At 46.4% G+C, this 12,274-nt stretch overlaps 6 protein-coding genes across 8 annotated transcripts; 3 read left to right on the top strand and 3 right to left on the bottom strand.

Moving 5' to 3' along the window:
* The first annotated feature begins 27 nt into the window (after positions 1–27).
* On the top strand, positions 28–1,307 carry LOC6529459 (small glutamine-rich tetratricopeptide repeat-containing protein beta). The gene has a single exon (XM_002090425.4). The coding sequence runs from the start codon at positions 138–140 to the stop codon at positions 1,134–1,136; it is 999 nt and encodes a 332-aa protein (XP_002090461.1). The 5' UTR covers positions 28–137; the 3' UTR covers positions 1,137–1,307.
* A 156-nt stretch (positions 1,308–1,463) lies between these two features.
* LOC6529458 (apoptosis inhibitor 5 homolog) lies at positions 1,464–4,639 on the bottom strand. 2 transcript variants are annotated; one of them, XM_015196873.2, is made up of 8 exons: positions 4,431–4,639; positions 4,182–4,343; positions 3,334–3,867; positions 3,058–3,258; positions 2,792–2,994; positions 2,537–2,723; positions 2,212–2,472; positions 1,464–2,150 (listed from the first exon to the last, which is right to left on the bottom strand). In XM_015196873.2, the coding sequence occupies exons 1-7, from the start codon at positions 4,497–4,499 to the stop codon at positions 2,212–2,214; spliced, it is 1,617 nt and encodes a 538-aa protein (XP_015052359.1). In that variant the 5' UTR covers positions 4,500–4,639; the 3' UTR covers positions 1,464–2,150. The 2 variants fall into 2 exon arrangements, with proteins under 2 accessions (XP_015052359.1, XP_002090460.1); XM_002090424.3 differs by having other exon boundaries at positions 1,464–2,472.
* Positions 4,640–5,030: 391 nt separating this feature from the next.
* LOC6529457 (conserved oligomeric Golgi complex subunit 5) lies at positions 5,031–7,744 on the bottom strand. 2 transcript variants are annotated; one of them, XM_015196872.3, is made up of 5 exons: positions 7,726–7,744; positions 7,562–7,644; positions 6,874–7,497; positions 5,750–6,820; positions 5,031–5,691 (listed from the first exon to the last, which is right to left on the bottom strand). In XM_015196872.3, exons 3-5 carry the CDS (start codon positions 7,477–7,479, stop codon positions 5,113–5,115), a joined length of 2,256 nt encoding a protein of 751 aa, XP_015052358.1. In that variant the 5' UTR covers positions 7,480–7,497; positions 7,562–7,644; positions 7,726–7,744; the 3' UTR covers positions 5,031–5,112. The 2 variants fall into 2 exon arrangements, with proteins under 2 accessions (XP_015052358.1, XP_002090459.1); XM_002090423.4 differs by lacking the exon at positions 7,726–7,744 and having other exon boundaries at positions 7,557–7,649.
* A 52-nt stretch (positions 7,745–7,796) lies between these two features.
* On the top strand, positions 7,797–8,400 carry LOC6529456 (ragulator complex protein LAMTOR3 homolog). The gene is made up of 2 exons (XM_002090422.3): positions 7,797–7,957; positions 8,017–8,400. Exons 1-2 carry the CDS (start codon positions 7,914–7,916, stop codon positions 8,345–8,347), a joined length of 375 nt encoding a protein of 124 aa, XP_002090458.1. The 5' UTR covers positions 7,797–7,913; the 3' UTR covers positions 8,348–8,400.
* A 332-nt stretch (positions 8,401–8,732) lies between these two features.
* LOC6529455 (glucosidase 2 subunit beta) lies at positions 8,733–10,847 on the bottom strand. Its single transcript, XM_002090421.3, has 2 exons — positions 9,722–10,847; positions 8,733–9,652 (listed from the first exon to the last, which is right to left on the bottom strand). The coding sequence occupies exons 1-2, from the start codon at positions 10,722–10,724 to the stop codon at positions 9,009–9,011; spliced, it is 1,647 nt and encodes a 548-aa protein (XP_002090457.1). The 5' UTR covers positions 10,725–10,847; the 3' UTR covers positions 8,733–9,008.
* Positions 10,848–11,065: 218 nt separating this feature from the next.
* Positions 11,066–12,116, top strand: LOC6529454 (mitochondrial inner membrane protease ATP23 homolog). The gene is made up of 2 exons (XM_002090420.4): positions 11,066–11,783; positions 11,838–12,116. The coding sequence occupies exons 1-2, from the start codon at positions 11,136–11,138 to the stop codon at positions 12,036–12,038; spliced, it is 849 nt and encodes a 282-aa protein (XP_002090456.1). The 5' UTR covers positions 11,066–11,135; the 3' UTR covers positions 12,039–12,116.
* The last annotated feature ends 158 nt before the right edge of the window (positions 12,117–12,274 follow it).

Below are 12,274 nucleotides of genomic sequence, written 5' to 3'. Positions count from 1 at the left end.
TCGATACACGTCTCACGACTATCGGGCCCTCTAGCACTTCGATATTGAATTCACACTCACATTTCGCCTAATCACATTTACTTTTCAACTTGGTCGTTCGAAATCGAACAAGCAGAAATATAACGAGCAGAGCCAACATGCCGGACGCAGTGCAGCAGAGTTTCGTGCGTAGCTTCATCGACTACCTAAAGAAGCAGGTGGACGTGATGTCTCCGGACCAGAGCGAAAGCATCGAGGTGGCGATCCAGTGCCTGCAAGCGGCCTTTGACTTGGGCGATGATGTGGAGGCGGTGCCGGATGCGGATGGCCAGGAGCAGGCCACCACACAGAGCAGCACTGCGAGTGCACCCGACGGCGATGCGGTGGCCAGCGGCAGCGCCGGCGTCGCCCCCAATAACAACATCGACATGTTCGAACTCTTCCAGTCGCTGTACACCGAGCGCAATCCGGAATCCCTGGCCCTGGCCGACTCCATCAAGAACGAGGGCAACCGGCTGATGAAGGAGAGCAAGTACAATGAGGCCCTGCTGCAGTACAACCGGGCCATTGCCTTCGATCCCAAAAATCCGATCTTTTACTGCAACCGGGCTGCGGCCCACATCCGGCTGGGTGATAACGAACGCGCCGTGACCGATTGCAAGTCCGCCCTGGTCTACAACAACAACTACAGCAAGGCGTACTGCCGCCTGGGCGTGGCCTACTCCAACATGGGCAAGTTTGCGGAGGCGGAGCAGGCCTACAGCAAGGCCATCGAGCTGGAACCGGACAATGAGGTCTACAAGAGCAACCTGGAGGAGGCCAGGAACGCCAGGAATCAGATGCCTCCGTTGTCGCGAATAAGGGACGACCTAAACTCCATACTGGCCCATCCCTTGGTAAGGAATTTGTTCAGTAACGCTGAGCTCGACGTGGAGCAGCTGCAGTCGATGATCCAGAACCCGATGGTTATGAATACCATTGGCCAGCAGTTCGCCAACATGGGCCAGATGCCGGCCTTGCCCAATGACATGCTGCAGATGGTCCAGAGCATCGCCAGCCAACTGGCGGCCGGTCAGCAAGCGGGCGGTGCTCCCAATCCGAATGCCAATTCTGGCAATGAACAGCAGCCGGGCAATCAACCTCCACCGAGCATCTAGGGGGCTGGACATCCCCAGGATCGGCGACACACAGATTAAGTTTTTAAGCTGAAACTATAAATGTATTTTTAATGTTTAAAAGGCTTCTATTAACGCATATTTACATATATATTTTTATTAATGGTAATAAATAAATGCATAGAATACGCCGAGAATCCTTGACGGTGCAAATTGTCGCTGTTGTAATCGAATTTTCAATGGATATTAAAAGCAAATGGGTTGCTGCATATTCCTCGAGGGATTGATGCTTAGTTTTAGTTCATTTTTTCTAGTTCCCTTTACGTGAGGTCTTCCCCGTCGTTAAGAAAATAAACAAGTATCCGCAAGTGCATGTAATTTAATGTTGCTTTTATTGAATTCAAGAAATGTATGCTTTCTATGTGGCTTCTTGCTGAGTTGCATCTCTAAGTGGTACAATTGTTAATTTGATTACATGTTAAATAAAAACTAATAGGTTTAAAACAAATGTCGATTCTCAGAACAATATGTCGATTGAAAATCATTTTCTTCAAATCGGTCAACTCGTTTTTCCGCCGACTTGAAACTATGTTTTATATATAGATATTGCGATGTTGAATAACTGGTTATCTTTATAATCTTATATTTATGCGTTTGACAGAATTGAAAGTAGAAACCGGAGTGTGATATAAATTCAAAACAATGCCAGCGCCTTTTTTGGGAAATGCATGAAAAAAAAGGCGTGGGGTGATTTGGAAAATTTCACACTTATTTTAGCAAAAACAATTTTTCACGAAAAAAATCAAAGCAATGCGTGAGTGTGTGAGAAAAATGGATGTAAAAATGCAGTATTTACTTTTCGTAAGAATAAGTTTCGCTGAAAGGAGACAAAAGGGAGAAAGTTAATTGAAAATTGCATGCAATACTCACCATTTTCTGGGCAAAGTATATTCTTTTATTTCCTTTAAAATGCTCAATTGCTTGGTTGCAGCATCGTTTCAGTTTTGTTTATTCTGCACGAATCCAATATCTGGTAATTTTTTGTATGTCTACGGACTAGGGACAAACCATTCAAGTGAAGAGTTCTTTGCTGCTTTTCTGCTTCTATATTCTTTACTTAGTATTTGTTGAATCGCCTGTTTCTGTAGCCTCCACCGCCGCCATTGCCTCCGCCACCACCACCACCGCGTTGTCTCGTGCGATTGTTGTTTCCGTAGTTCTGGTTCACCTTGTTTGAGTATTTTCCGGATGGCGGCGAGTAGAACTTCTGATCATTGGATGCTCGCGCCTTTTTCTCCGGCTCCTGATCCTTTTCCTTCCCGTTTGCAGCGGCTTTTTCCCCAAAAGTGATGGGTGCATGTCGCTTTCCAAGCTTGTTCTGAGCGTACAAAAAGATTTCGTTTTTTATCATGTTAGGTGGTAAAAATAACGTATGTCCTTACATTTTTTGGTACAATCCAGGAGAGCACAATATCATGCTTGAATATGGGCGGCGAATGAAATAGATCCCGGATCAATACGTTGATGTTTGATGTCGTCTTTAGTGCCGTTTGCTTCAGTTGATTCTCCTCCGTTTTAAGCTCCTCTCCGGTCTTGCCCTTGAGCGCCTCCTCCAGCTTCTTAATATAACTGGAAGAAGGCAAGTATTATCGGTATAATAAATTAAAGATAAAGAACGGCTTTTTGTGGGAACCTACCCCTGTGTTCCCCTTGCTAAATATTGCAATCTAGCTCGAAAGTCTTTTAGCTTTTCCGCATCCTCGACGAAACTTAAACTATTTGGATGATTCTTTCCCAGTGTGTGCAATGCGTACAGTAAGCACTCGGCGTGCGAGAACTGAAACGAGGGCGGGGTATCTCCCAGATCCTCGTCGCTCAGCTTCGGCAAAGGCATGTATTCCTGCAAAACAAAATATACATTAAATTCTCTTGTTTCTCGATTTACCAAGTACCAAATACTCACCAGTAATACATGATAGACTGCATTTATGCGTTCGCTGGCATTGTCCAGCTTGTCTGTGTTGGTTATCATCTCGGCGAATACCTTTAGTAATCTAAGTTGAATTTGATCTTGCGACACTGCGGTGGCGATCATGTTCCAGGTCTTGATGGGCAACAGTTTATCGCAAACGTGAGCTACAAAGGCCGTGGATTTTATGGTTTTCTATATAAACGGCAATAGATTTGATTTAGAAGATCGCCAAAGTTGCAAATTTATGTGCAGCTATTAAAAAATTACCGAAAAGTAAGGCGCCGCAGCCGTGGCACACTGAATAAATCGCTCCACCACCTCATCGTCTACAGCAATGATATCCGTGTCTGTGTTATTAAGCTCCGCCTGCTCCGTGGCCAGCTTGACGAGCTCAGCGTGTCCTGTAATAGTGTTTCCCAGTTTTGTGGCTCCCAGAATTGTCATGCACAGATGGAACTCATCTGCGGTAACATCCTGCAGAGCCTTTTTGATCTCCTCTACGATGAAGTCCTCGATTTCCTTGGTAATAACTGTGGGGCCCATGGTCAGCAGCTTGGTGGCAATGAACTTGAGGCAGCGCTCCCTTGTCGTTTCATCCCCGGTGGCGATTTGTTGAAACAATCCGGTGATGGAGCTCTTGGTGTCCAGTTTTATGATGGCCAGGAGAGAGTTATTGACCTGCTGCAGTTCCGTGGGATCGTCCAGGATTAACAGCTGGGCCAGAGTATCTCCCACTCGGATGGTGGCATCTGCGTTTCCCTGACACAGTTTCGGCAGATCTTTGATGGCCTGGCGGCGGATCTAAATGGATAAAAGGTTGGTTAGTTTGGGTTTCTGCTAAAGTGTTATGTTTCCTTCTAAATAAGTAAGGGAAGGTAGATAGATACTGGCTGTGTGTAAATATATGCCATACATTTGCATTTCATCAAACACGGTTTTTCCACTTGCAAGACTAAAGTTTACCGCTTCATTCGAATTAAACAATTTTGAACCCCCCATTAAAAGGATTCAGGGGATGTCGGTATATTTAAGCCCATTAGTTGCATACAGGCTGACGATTCCAAGCCCAGTGTATCATCTGTGTAGCTTCATAGGCTTACTTCCGCTTCACCCACCTGTGTGTCGTCATCCTCGCACAAGTCAAACTGCGCGTCGATGGCTGTGTCGGCCAGATCTGGAAAGTGTTTGAAGAAGTTTCCAATGAACTGCGATGCCAGGCGCTTCTCCTTCGACGTGCCTTTCACGGCCTTAAGTATCTCCGTATATTCATCCACATGCTGCAAGAAGGCGAAATAAAGCGTACATATGTATGTACATATATCATATACCGTTTTTTTGCGGCACGTTTTGCAATGGCGGCTTACTTCGGATATTTTTTCGCCCGCCTCGGACAGAATCTCGTAGCATTTGTACAGTCGCTCTATGTTGTCCATCTTCTTGGCCGATAAACACTGTATTTGCGGAGTTTTTAAGCGTCTGTAGTTACTTTACACCGTTTTTGAATTAGATAAACTGAGTGGCAGCGTTTTTCTCCTAGTTTTTCACGTTGCAAACAAAATGGTGAGCGAGATAATGTGACCAGAGCACCGGAGAGCCAAAATCCTATTACTACCGTTGTTCTGAATCCATATCGATAATCGATTATAAGAAAATATAGAACTACCGATATTCAAAAAGAACTATTTTCAAAAGATGTAATTCGAAATGATTTATTTTTACTGAATTTACCTCTATTTAAACAAAAAATAATTATAAATATTCTTTTTTTTAATACGAAACGCTTTTAAAGCACTGCAGTTCTATTCATTGATATTGCATAAGCAAAAAAGTATCTACTATGACTATTGATAATTTAACCAATTGACAATAGCCAAAATCCCAAATTTCTACAACTTGACTTAATTTAGTTCGAGGAACTAAGTCAATTCAATTCGGTTCCAGTGCGTTGATTGAACTGCCTGTTGTGAATGTATCCATGTAGATTTTTATTATAACCACATTCGAACTCTTACATACATAGTTCTAGGTACAAAATACATTAGGTATTTATGGAATTGCCTTCAAGGCCTGTTCAAAATACTCCACCATCATGGGGTATATTTCGTCGTACTGCTGAATATTTTTCCGCCTGGCATTGTCCCGATACCGCTGCAGTGCACCGGAGATCAGCTCCAGTTTCTCCCGTTCAGCCGTGTGCCCATCCAGCCATTCAATCAGACGTTCGTTGGACCAGTTGGCCGTGGTGTGTGGCGACTGCAGATCAGCTCCAGCGTGTCCAAAGAGCAGCAGCAGCACTATATAACTGGGTACTAGAGAGTTCTCCCCGATTGTTTGCTTCACCAGCTCCTCGGCCGTTTGAACGATCAGCAAGGACATGGCTCTTAGCAGACGCGAGGGCTTGCCCAGCTCGGCGAGATTAGGGCAAAGAGGTTTCAGAGCCTGCTCCATGTGCTGGCAGTCTTGCTTCAAACGCTGCCTTCCGGAGGAGCTCAGAGGTCGCAGAATGCACACGTTGTGCAGGAACAGCTCTATGCAACGTTTGGCCAGTTCGTGTCCACACTTTTTTGTCATCAGCTTGTCATCGAACAGGGCGATGTGATGCGACCAGGAGCGGTTGACAAACTCCTAATAGTTTTATTGAGACACATGACTAGCACAGTACCAAATTCAAGACTTCACCCACCTGCAGTTCCTTTATGTACATCGACGGACCTGTGGTAGACATCCTCTCCGAGTTCAATCCGGGCTCCCTGTGCATACTCAATACAATGATGCTAATCGTCGTAATAATCGACTCCATTATCTGCTGTAGAATGGTGCCGATCAGCAAATCAGCCTGTTCCAAGGAACGGGATATAATTTCCCTGGCTGTTCCCGGTGTCTTTTCAAATTGCACTTGGAGATCACTAAGCATGCGACGCACTGAATCCTTATAGTAATAAAGAACATTTGCCAGCTGAGTGTTTTGCTGCTGCTGCAGGTTGGGCAGATCCACGACCTGCTTAGAATCCGCTCCCAGCTTGATTTGAGCCTCTAGTTTTGTGCACAATTCTTTTCCGCAGGCTGCAAAAACATTTGCTATGGCATTCGTGAGACGGGAGTCGATCAAAGCAGCACTGAGCTCTGCTGAAGCTACACGAATGAAATTGTCAACAGTTTCGTTGCCGGGTAAATCAACTCCCGCTAAACAGGCTTTAAAGTTGGCAGCACACTTGCTGACGTAGCCCACTTCCAGGGGAGCAAATAGCTCGTTGTCAAACTGAAACTCGCCATGCAGACGCTGCTCCAAGCCACGAGCGGAGGTAAGGAGCTTCGAGAGTCCCTCCTGAAGGGTCTGGGTGACATGTTGGGGGCATTCGTCAAAGGATTTCCGCAGGAGCTGCTGCACCTGCTTCCAAAAACGCTGCGGAATGCACTGATCAGATAATTCTGATGTATAACCAAACTGGTTGATCTGCTCGAGAGCCGTTTTAAGCAGCTTGATTTGCGTGCAAGTCTCAAAAAGTTCATCATAAAGCAGCCAGTGAAGAGATTTCCAGAACTTGGCCCGGAAGTTTTGAGTAGTTGTCAACTGAGGAGTTTTTCCCGGTCCCCTCGAGGGACCTGGTTTGCTCACGCTATGCGTCGGCGACTTGTTCAGCACAGATATATCGTTGCCAGCAAAGCACTCTTTAAGAGATTGCTCCATGTCGGCAATAAAGGTAGCCAATAGGTTCTCCAGCGATTTTTCGAGCGTATTAAAATTCATAAAGATCTGAGGAATAGGAACTGTAAAGTATATGCATGAAAAATGTTTGTTATATCCACCTTCAAAGCATTAACGACTTGATTTTCATTGCGCTCCTGGAGCCCAGTAACCAACTGCATCTGCGTGAGGTTTCTTATCTTCTGAGCAGAACTGATCACATAAGCTCGCTCCTGCTGGATAAATTCAATGTCCTTCAGCTCCTTGTCCTCAATAAGTTGGCCCAACTCAAAGTGGATTTCGGCCAGGCGTAAGACATCCTTGGTCCCTTTTAGTTTGGCCGTGAGGTTCAGTAATGTGCCCGCCGAGCGTAGCAGGTGACTGACATCGTGCAGACGCCCTAGCACTTGCGTTTGGTTCTCCACCTGCTGATACTGCGTGTCCACCTGGTTCTTCAGCCGGTGTCCAGTTTCCCTGACCCGTTGCACATCCTCGGAAAGCGCATTTAAGGCCGCATCGAAGCGTCCTGCGTGAGTGGCCTGCTGCAGTAGAGCTCCGTGCTTGTCCCGCACTTGCTGGTGCAGCTCCTCCTTTGTGTTTTGCAGTTGTTTTGACAACTCCTGAATTTGCTGGCCAATGGTCAGGTGAGACATGGATGCGGTGTAGTCGTAATCATCTGAAGCAGCGGCGTTTGAGGACTTTGTTGCTCCCGGGTCTCCAGTCACCATGGTGTAATAAGGTTCAATCTATGGTAATTCGAATTAAAAGCTTGTACTACACTTTTATTTCCATTAGTTGCATTGACCTTACGTATTACAAACAAACTGTTTTTCCACGCAACCAAAAGCGACCTGTAATCGATAACGCGGTAACGATTTTTGCAGGGTTTTTAGCTAAACATATAAAAGGTATATATGGTTTAAAAGTATAATGAGCTAGTATTTAAATAATAATTTGAAAACCTAACTGCGTACTTTAATCTGAACGTTGTACGCCTGTTGCAATTATTCTGTTTTGATCCCCCACTAGCCACTGAAAATTGGACTTATCGATAATTTGGGTCAGCTGTTGCTCAGTTTGTTTTGTGTAAATAATTGGATGCGGAGAAAAACTTATTTTTGTTGCCATAAGTTTTCTAGTCTTGCACTTTAGCGCGTTTCCCATGTCGGACGACATCAAGAAGTATTTAGATGGCCTGCTGCAAAAGTAAACATTCCACAAGAAAGGCTTTTCTGCTGCAATTTGCTTATCATTTTTCCCCAAAGGGTCAGCGGGCTGTACGTTATTCAGATTACGGATCGCGACGGAGTGCCCCTCCTGCGGGTCAGCCAGGAGAAGAGCGTGGACTTCGCCCTGATGCCCTCGTTCATACCTACATTCACTACCGCCTGCGATCAGGCCAGCAAACTGGGATTGGGCAGGAACAAGACCATCATTTCCATGTACTCAAATTACCAAGTGGTGCAGATGAACAAGCTGCCGCTCATCCTGACCTTTGTGGGCGCGGAGAACTGTAACACGGGACACATTCTCGCTCTGGAGCACCAGGTGGATGGCTATTTGGAGGACATAAAACAGGCCGTCACCGAGGCCTGAATTTAGTTTACACTGTAATATGGATTTACTAAATGTTTATACTTTATTGAGAACTGAATGAGTTTTTGAAAATCTTAGGAACTAGTCTAAAACACCATTGTACAATTCCGGGAATTTATTTCATATTATTCGAAGGGTGATCTGAAAAATGAACAAAATTCCGAGTCGCCCGTTTTGGTCACAACTAGTTGTTGCCAAGTGTGTACATTCAATTAAATTTTCTTTATATAGTTTCTCCCTTATAAAATATTTTTACTACACCTTGAAAATTGTCTGTGTATCAAGAATCAGGAAAGTACAGGGTAACCTAGAATACTTATATGTTTGAGCTCAAGGAAACCGTCTTTATCCGAATCATGCATCCCATTGTTTAAATTGCTCAGCGTCCATTCCAACATTTTCCTTTATTGATGTGCTTCGCTATTCTCTTTAAAAAATACTAGGTGTTTACACTTTATTCAGAATGAAACTTGATGTACTTTTTGCTTAAATGCATATACTGAGTTAATTTGCTAAACTTCTTGATGGTTTTCCTGCTGCAGTTTGGGAATGATCTCGAAAAAATTGATATTCTCCTTTAAAACTAAAATACAATCCCCAAAACTCTGGTCATGCCAAGCATACACATTTCTCTCTGGCTCTTCCCCGATGGTTCAACTTTTCAGAGTTCGTCGTGCAGATTCTCCGACTCAGACTGGAAAGCTTCGCTGTCGCAGGCCGCGGGAGTTTCGAATTCAAAGTAGTATTCACAGCGGTTGGGTTCGCTGACGGCAGTGATCTTGGGTTCCAGGGCACAACTGATGTTGATGATGGCCGAACGGTTTGGCCCATTCCAGCAGGCAGCTCCATTGGTGTACTGTTGCTGGGAATACTGCTTGGGTTCTCCACTCCATTTATCCCAGCGACCCAGCGTGGTTTCAGGCCCTCCACTCCTCGACTTTTGTGAAGCCCGATCGAAGGGACAGAGAGTGTACACATACTCCCGATCTTCAAAATTGTAGCACTGGCCATCGTGCACAGCCCACTCCTCGGTCAGGCCGTAGCCCTTGTTGTTCTGGTCGTCAATCTCGCTAACCTCTTGCTGGATCTCGCGCAGGCTGCGCTCCACTTCCTCAAGAGCATTGCGTGCCTCATTGGCCTGCTGGATCAAACGCTGGGTCTCCGGATCGTAGTTCGGTGGCGTGACTTCTTCCACATCCGGAGAGGCTTCGCCTACGCCCACATCGGGTTCCTCATCGTCGTACTGATCCTCCTCACCCTCTTCGTCGGCTTCAATATCATCATCGCCGGCGAGCTCAGCTTGTTCTGGAATAGATCAACAAATATTATTCTTATCCCTGCTTTACAAGCTAAACTATTTTCACTTATCATTACCTTCGCTTGGCTTTGGTGGAGTGGGCTGGATCGCTTCGGTGGTGACCTCTGCCTGCTGGGCAACTTCCTCCGGCTGCGGCGGCTGGAACAGACCCTCAGCCAGCATTTGCAGAGGCTTAATTCGTGGCCAGGCCAGCGTTACAAAAGCATCTAGATCCACCCTTTCTCGCTCGTCCAGGAAGTACTTGGCCTCCTCCACAGTGACCACGCCGTTGCGATCTCTGTCCAGATTCATGTCGACCATCAGTTCGGTGACTTCAACAAAGCCATCTTTGTTGGTGTCATAGCGCACGAAGGTAAGAGAAGCCTCTTGGCGCATCTGCTGCGGTTCCCGCTCCGCCTGAGCAGTATCAGCATCAACCTCCCGCTGTTGTTCCTTAAAGATTTCAATGGCCTCTGCCTCCTGAGCCTCAGCGGTTTGCTTGAGTTGCTCTTTTTCGGCGCGCAGAAGTTCCTGCTCCTTGCGTCGTTGGTCCAGCTCAAGGCGGCGCGCCTCCCGCTCGGCCTTCATCTGCTTGCCACGGGAAATCATCTCCAGACGCCGCTCAGCTCCACGCTTATGCAGCTCCGCTGCATTCCGCCTTTGGACAGCAGCTGCTGCCCCGAGTTCCAAACAGGTATTGGGGCAACCGACCACCTGTGACTCGTCGCTGCCATCGCAGCAGTCACAGATGCCATCCTGCACCTGGGAACTAGGTATATTCACCGGCTGGTGACCCTTGTTAAGACAATGGAACTGGCCCTGTGGACAAGCCGAAGTGCCCGGTTCATCGCTGCCATCCGCACAGTCGCAGTAGTCGTCGTTGATCTGGGAGAAGGGAATGCTCCGGCTGCCATCCAAGCAGGTCCAGCTGTTCTCGCCCGCCCGTGGTTGGTACAGTGAAGCCTTGGCCAGTGAGACACCCAGTGGACGTGGAACCTCGCCGGCAGAGCCATCGTTCAGGGCCACCAGGGCCAGCACGAGCGGCACCAGCACCAACTGGCTCAGTTGCAAGCTTTGCATTTCGGCTGTGCTTAGTACTACTCCTAATTAATCTTTTATTTGAGCTGCCTCCCGAGTGCTGTAAATCTTACGTGGAATTTGCTTTGGTTTTTTACAAATCGTAAAATGCCGGTGCAGCACTATCGATGGCAATGGAGACGACTATCGATAACAGCAGCCAGTGGCGGGCTTTGAACAGGCTGAAGGTGATTAGTTTGTTTGACCAGCACGGGAAAATTGTTTAGTGTATTTTAAATTAATTATAATCCATTGACGTCTTACGTATTTTGGTATGATGCAAAATGCCTTTCAATGGGTTAAGAACTCCAAGCACTGTTAACCCATATTCTATTCAGCAATGTGGCAACGCTGCCAAATCAGCTGCCGGTTTGTTATTTAACAAAAGTAGAGGACCAAAGAGCCCATGAAATAATGGAGTTCCTGACTAAAGTGTGGGCCAAAGAGGCAACTACGCCGGTAGCAATAGAAGCAGTCACCGGCGCAGCCCAGAAAAACGCAACACCAAAGGCGGAAAAAGCGTCTGCCAGCACGGAACCCACCGATGAAACCACCACTGCTCAGAAGGATTGGGGCTATGACCTTTATCCGGAGCGGAGGGGTGAAACCTTCAAGCCCAAGTGGACACGGGTCTTGTTCGGAATGGAGGGGCAGGAGAACATCGATCGCTTCAAGTGCGAGGAGAATGTCTACTGGTGTGTCAAAAATGGTCCGCTGGTGAAACTGATGATGGGAGCCCTGAAAAGTTCCGGTTGTCCCATCGATCTGCGCCGACACATCTCCTGCGAAGTGTGCGACCCCACGGTCACCGGCGGCTACGATCCCAAGCTCAACCAGATCGTGGTCTGCCAGAATATGGCCAAGAATAAGAGCATGGTCCATGGAGTGCTTACCCACGAAATGATTCACATGTTCGACTACTGCAATAACGACATGGACTTCCGAAACGTGGACCACCTAGCCTGCACGGAAATCAGGGCAGCCAACCTGGCGCATTGCTCCTTTTTGAGCGCAATGTTCCAAGGAGATGCCTCGCCCTTTAATGTCAAGGAAGCGCATCAGGTGGGTTCCATACGTTGCCCTTTTAGCTTAAACATATAACTTTTTTAATTTCAGAACTGCGTCAAGTCCAAAGCCCTGGCGTCAGTGCTCGCTGTGCGCAATGTGTCTAAAGCAGATGCCATCGCTGCTGTGGAACGAGTTTTTCCCAAATGCTATGCAGACTTGGAGCCCATTGGGCGGAGAATCCGTCGCAACTCCACGGACCAACAGAAGGCTTACATGGAGGCACCCATGTATGGCTATGATGTGTATTAAATTGTTTTATATGGCTTTTCTTTTTTAAGTACCTTCATAATGTTTAATAAAACTATGCTCTGGGCATTTTGAATGTCACGCTGCCAGACAGTTTTATATTTAAACCTAATCGCTTGGATATTTATTAAATTATGTACGATTAGCCAATGTACCAAGTTCATAAGATAAATTCAATTAGTACTAATCGCACTAGATCGTATATAAAAAGACTGCTGAGACTGATGCATTTAGTGTAA

This window comes from Drosophila yakuba, chromosome 2R (genome assembly GCF_016746365.2).
Source record: "Drosophila yakuba strain Tai18E2 chromosome 2R, Prin_Dyak_Tai18E2_2.1, whole genome shotgun sequence".
Taxonomy (NCBI): domain Eukaryota; kingdom Metazoa; phylum Arthropoda; class Insecta; order Diptera; family Drosophilidae; genus Drosophila; species Drosophila yakuba.
The sequence above is the reverse complement of the archived record's forward strand: the minus strand, read 5'-3'. Positions and strand labels throughout refer to the sequence as shown.

Excerpts from the sequence above, each read along its gene's own strand:
- LOC6529454 (XM_002090420.4), top strand. The coding sequence starts at position 11,136 with ATGGAGTTCCTGACTAAAGTGTGGGCCAAAGAGGCAACTACGCCGGTA. Across the intron at positions 11,784-11,837 it reads ATGTCAAGGAAGCGCATCAG|AACTGCGTCAAGTCCAAAGC; the intron begins GTGGGTTCCATA and ends TTTTAATTTCAG.
- LOC6529458 (XM_002090424.3), bottom strand. The coding sequence starts at position 4,499 with ATGGACAACATAGAGCGACTGTACAAATGCTACGAGATTCTGTCCGAG. Across the intron at positions 4,344-4,430 it reads CGGGCGAAAAAATATCCGAA|CATGTGGATGAATATACGGA; the intron begins GTAAGCCGCCAT and ends GCCTTCTTGCAG. Across the intron at positions 2,724-2,791 it reads TTAGCAAGGGGAACACAGGG|TTATATTAAGAAGCTGGAGG; the intron begins GTAGGTTCCCAC and ends GCCTTCTTCCAG.
- LOC6529456 (XM_002090422.3), top strand. The coding sequence starts at position 7,914 with ATGTCGGACGACATCAAGAAGTATTTAGATGGCCTGCTGCAAAA. Across the intron at positions 7,958-8,016 it reads TTAGATGGCCTGCTGCAAAA|GGTCAGCGGGCTGTACGTTA; the intron begins GTAAACATTCCA and ends TTTTCCCCAAAG.
- LOC6529457 (XM_015196872.3), bottom strand. The coding sequence starts at position 7,479 with ATGGTGACTGGAGACCCGGGAGCAACAAAGTCCTCAAACGCCGCTGCT. Across the intron at positions 6,821-6,873 it reads AAGTCGTTAATGCTTTGAAG|ATCTTTATGAATTTTAATAC; the intron begins GTGGATATAACA and ends CCTATTCCTCAG. Across the intron at positions 5,692-5,749 it reads TGTACATAAAGGAACTGCAG|GAGTTTGTCAACCGCTCCTG; the intron begins GTGGGTGAAGTC and ends TAAAACTATTAG.
- LOC6529455 (XM_002090421.3), bottom strand. The coding sequence starts at position 10,724 with ATGCAAAGCTTGCAACTGAGCCAGTTGGTGCTGGTGCCGCTCGTGCTG. Across the intron at positions 9,653-9,721 it reads TCCACCAAAGCCAAGCGAAG|AACAAGCTGAGCTCGCCGGC; the intron begins GTAATGATAAGT and ends GATCTATTCCAG.
- LOC6529459 (XM_002090425.4), top strand. The coding sequence starts at position 138 with ATGCCGGACGCAGTGCAGCAGAGTTTCGTGCGTAGCTTCATCGACTAC.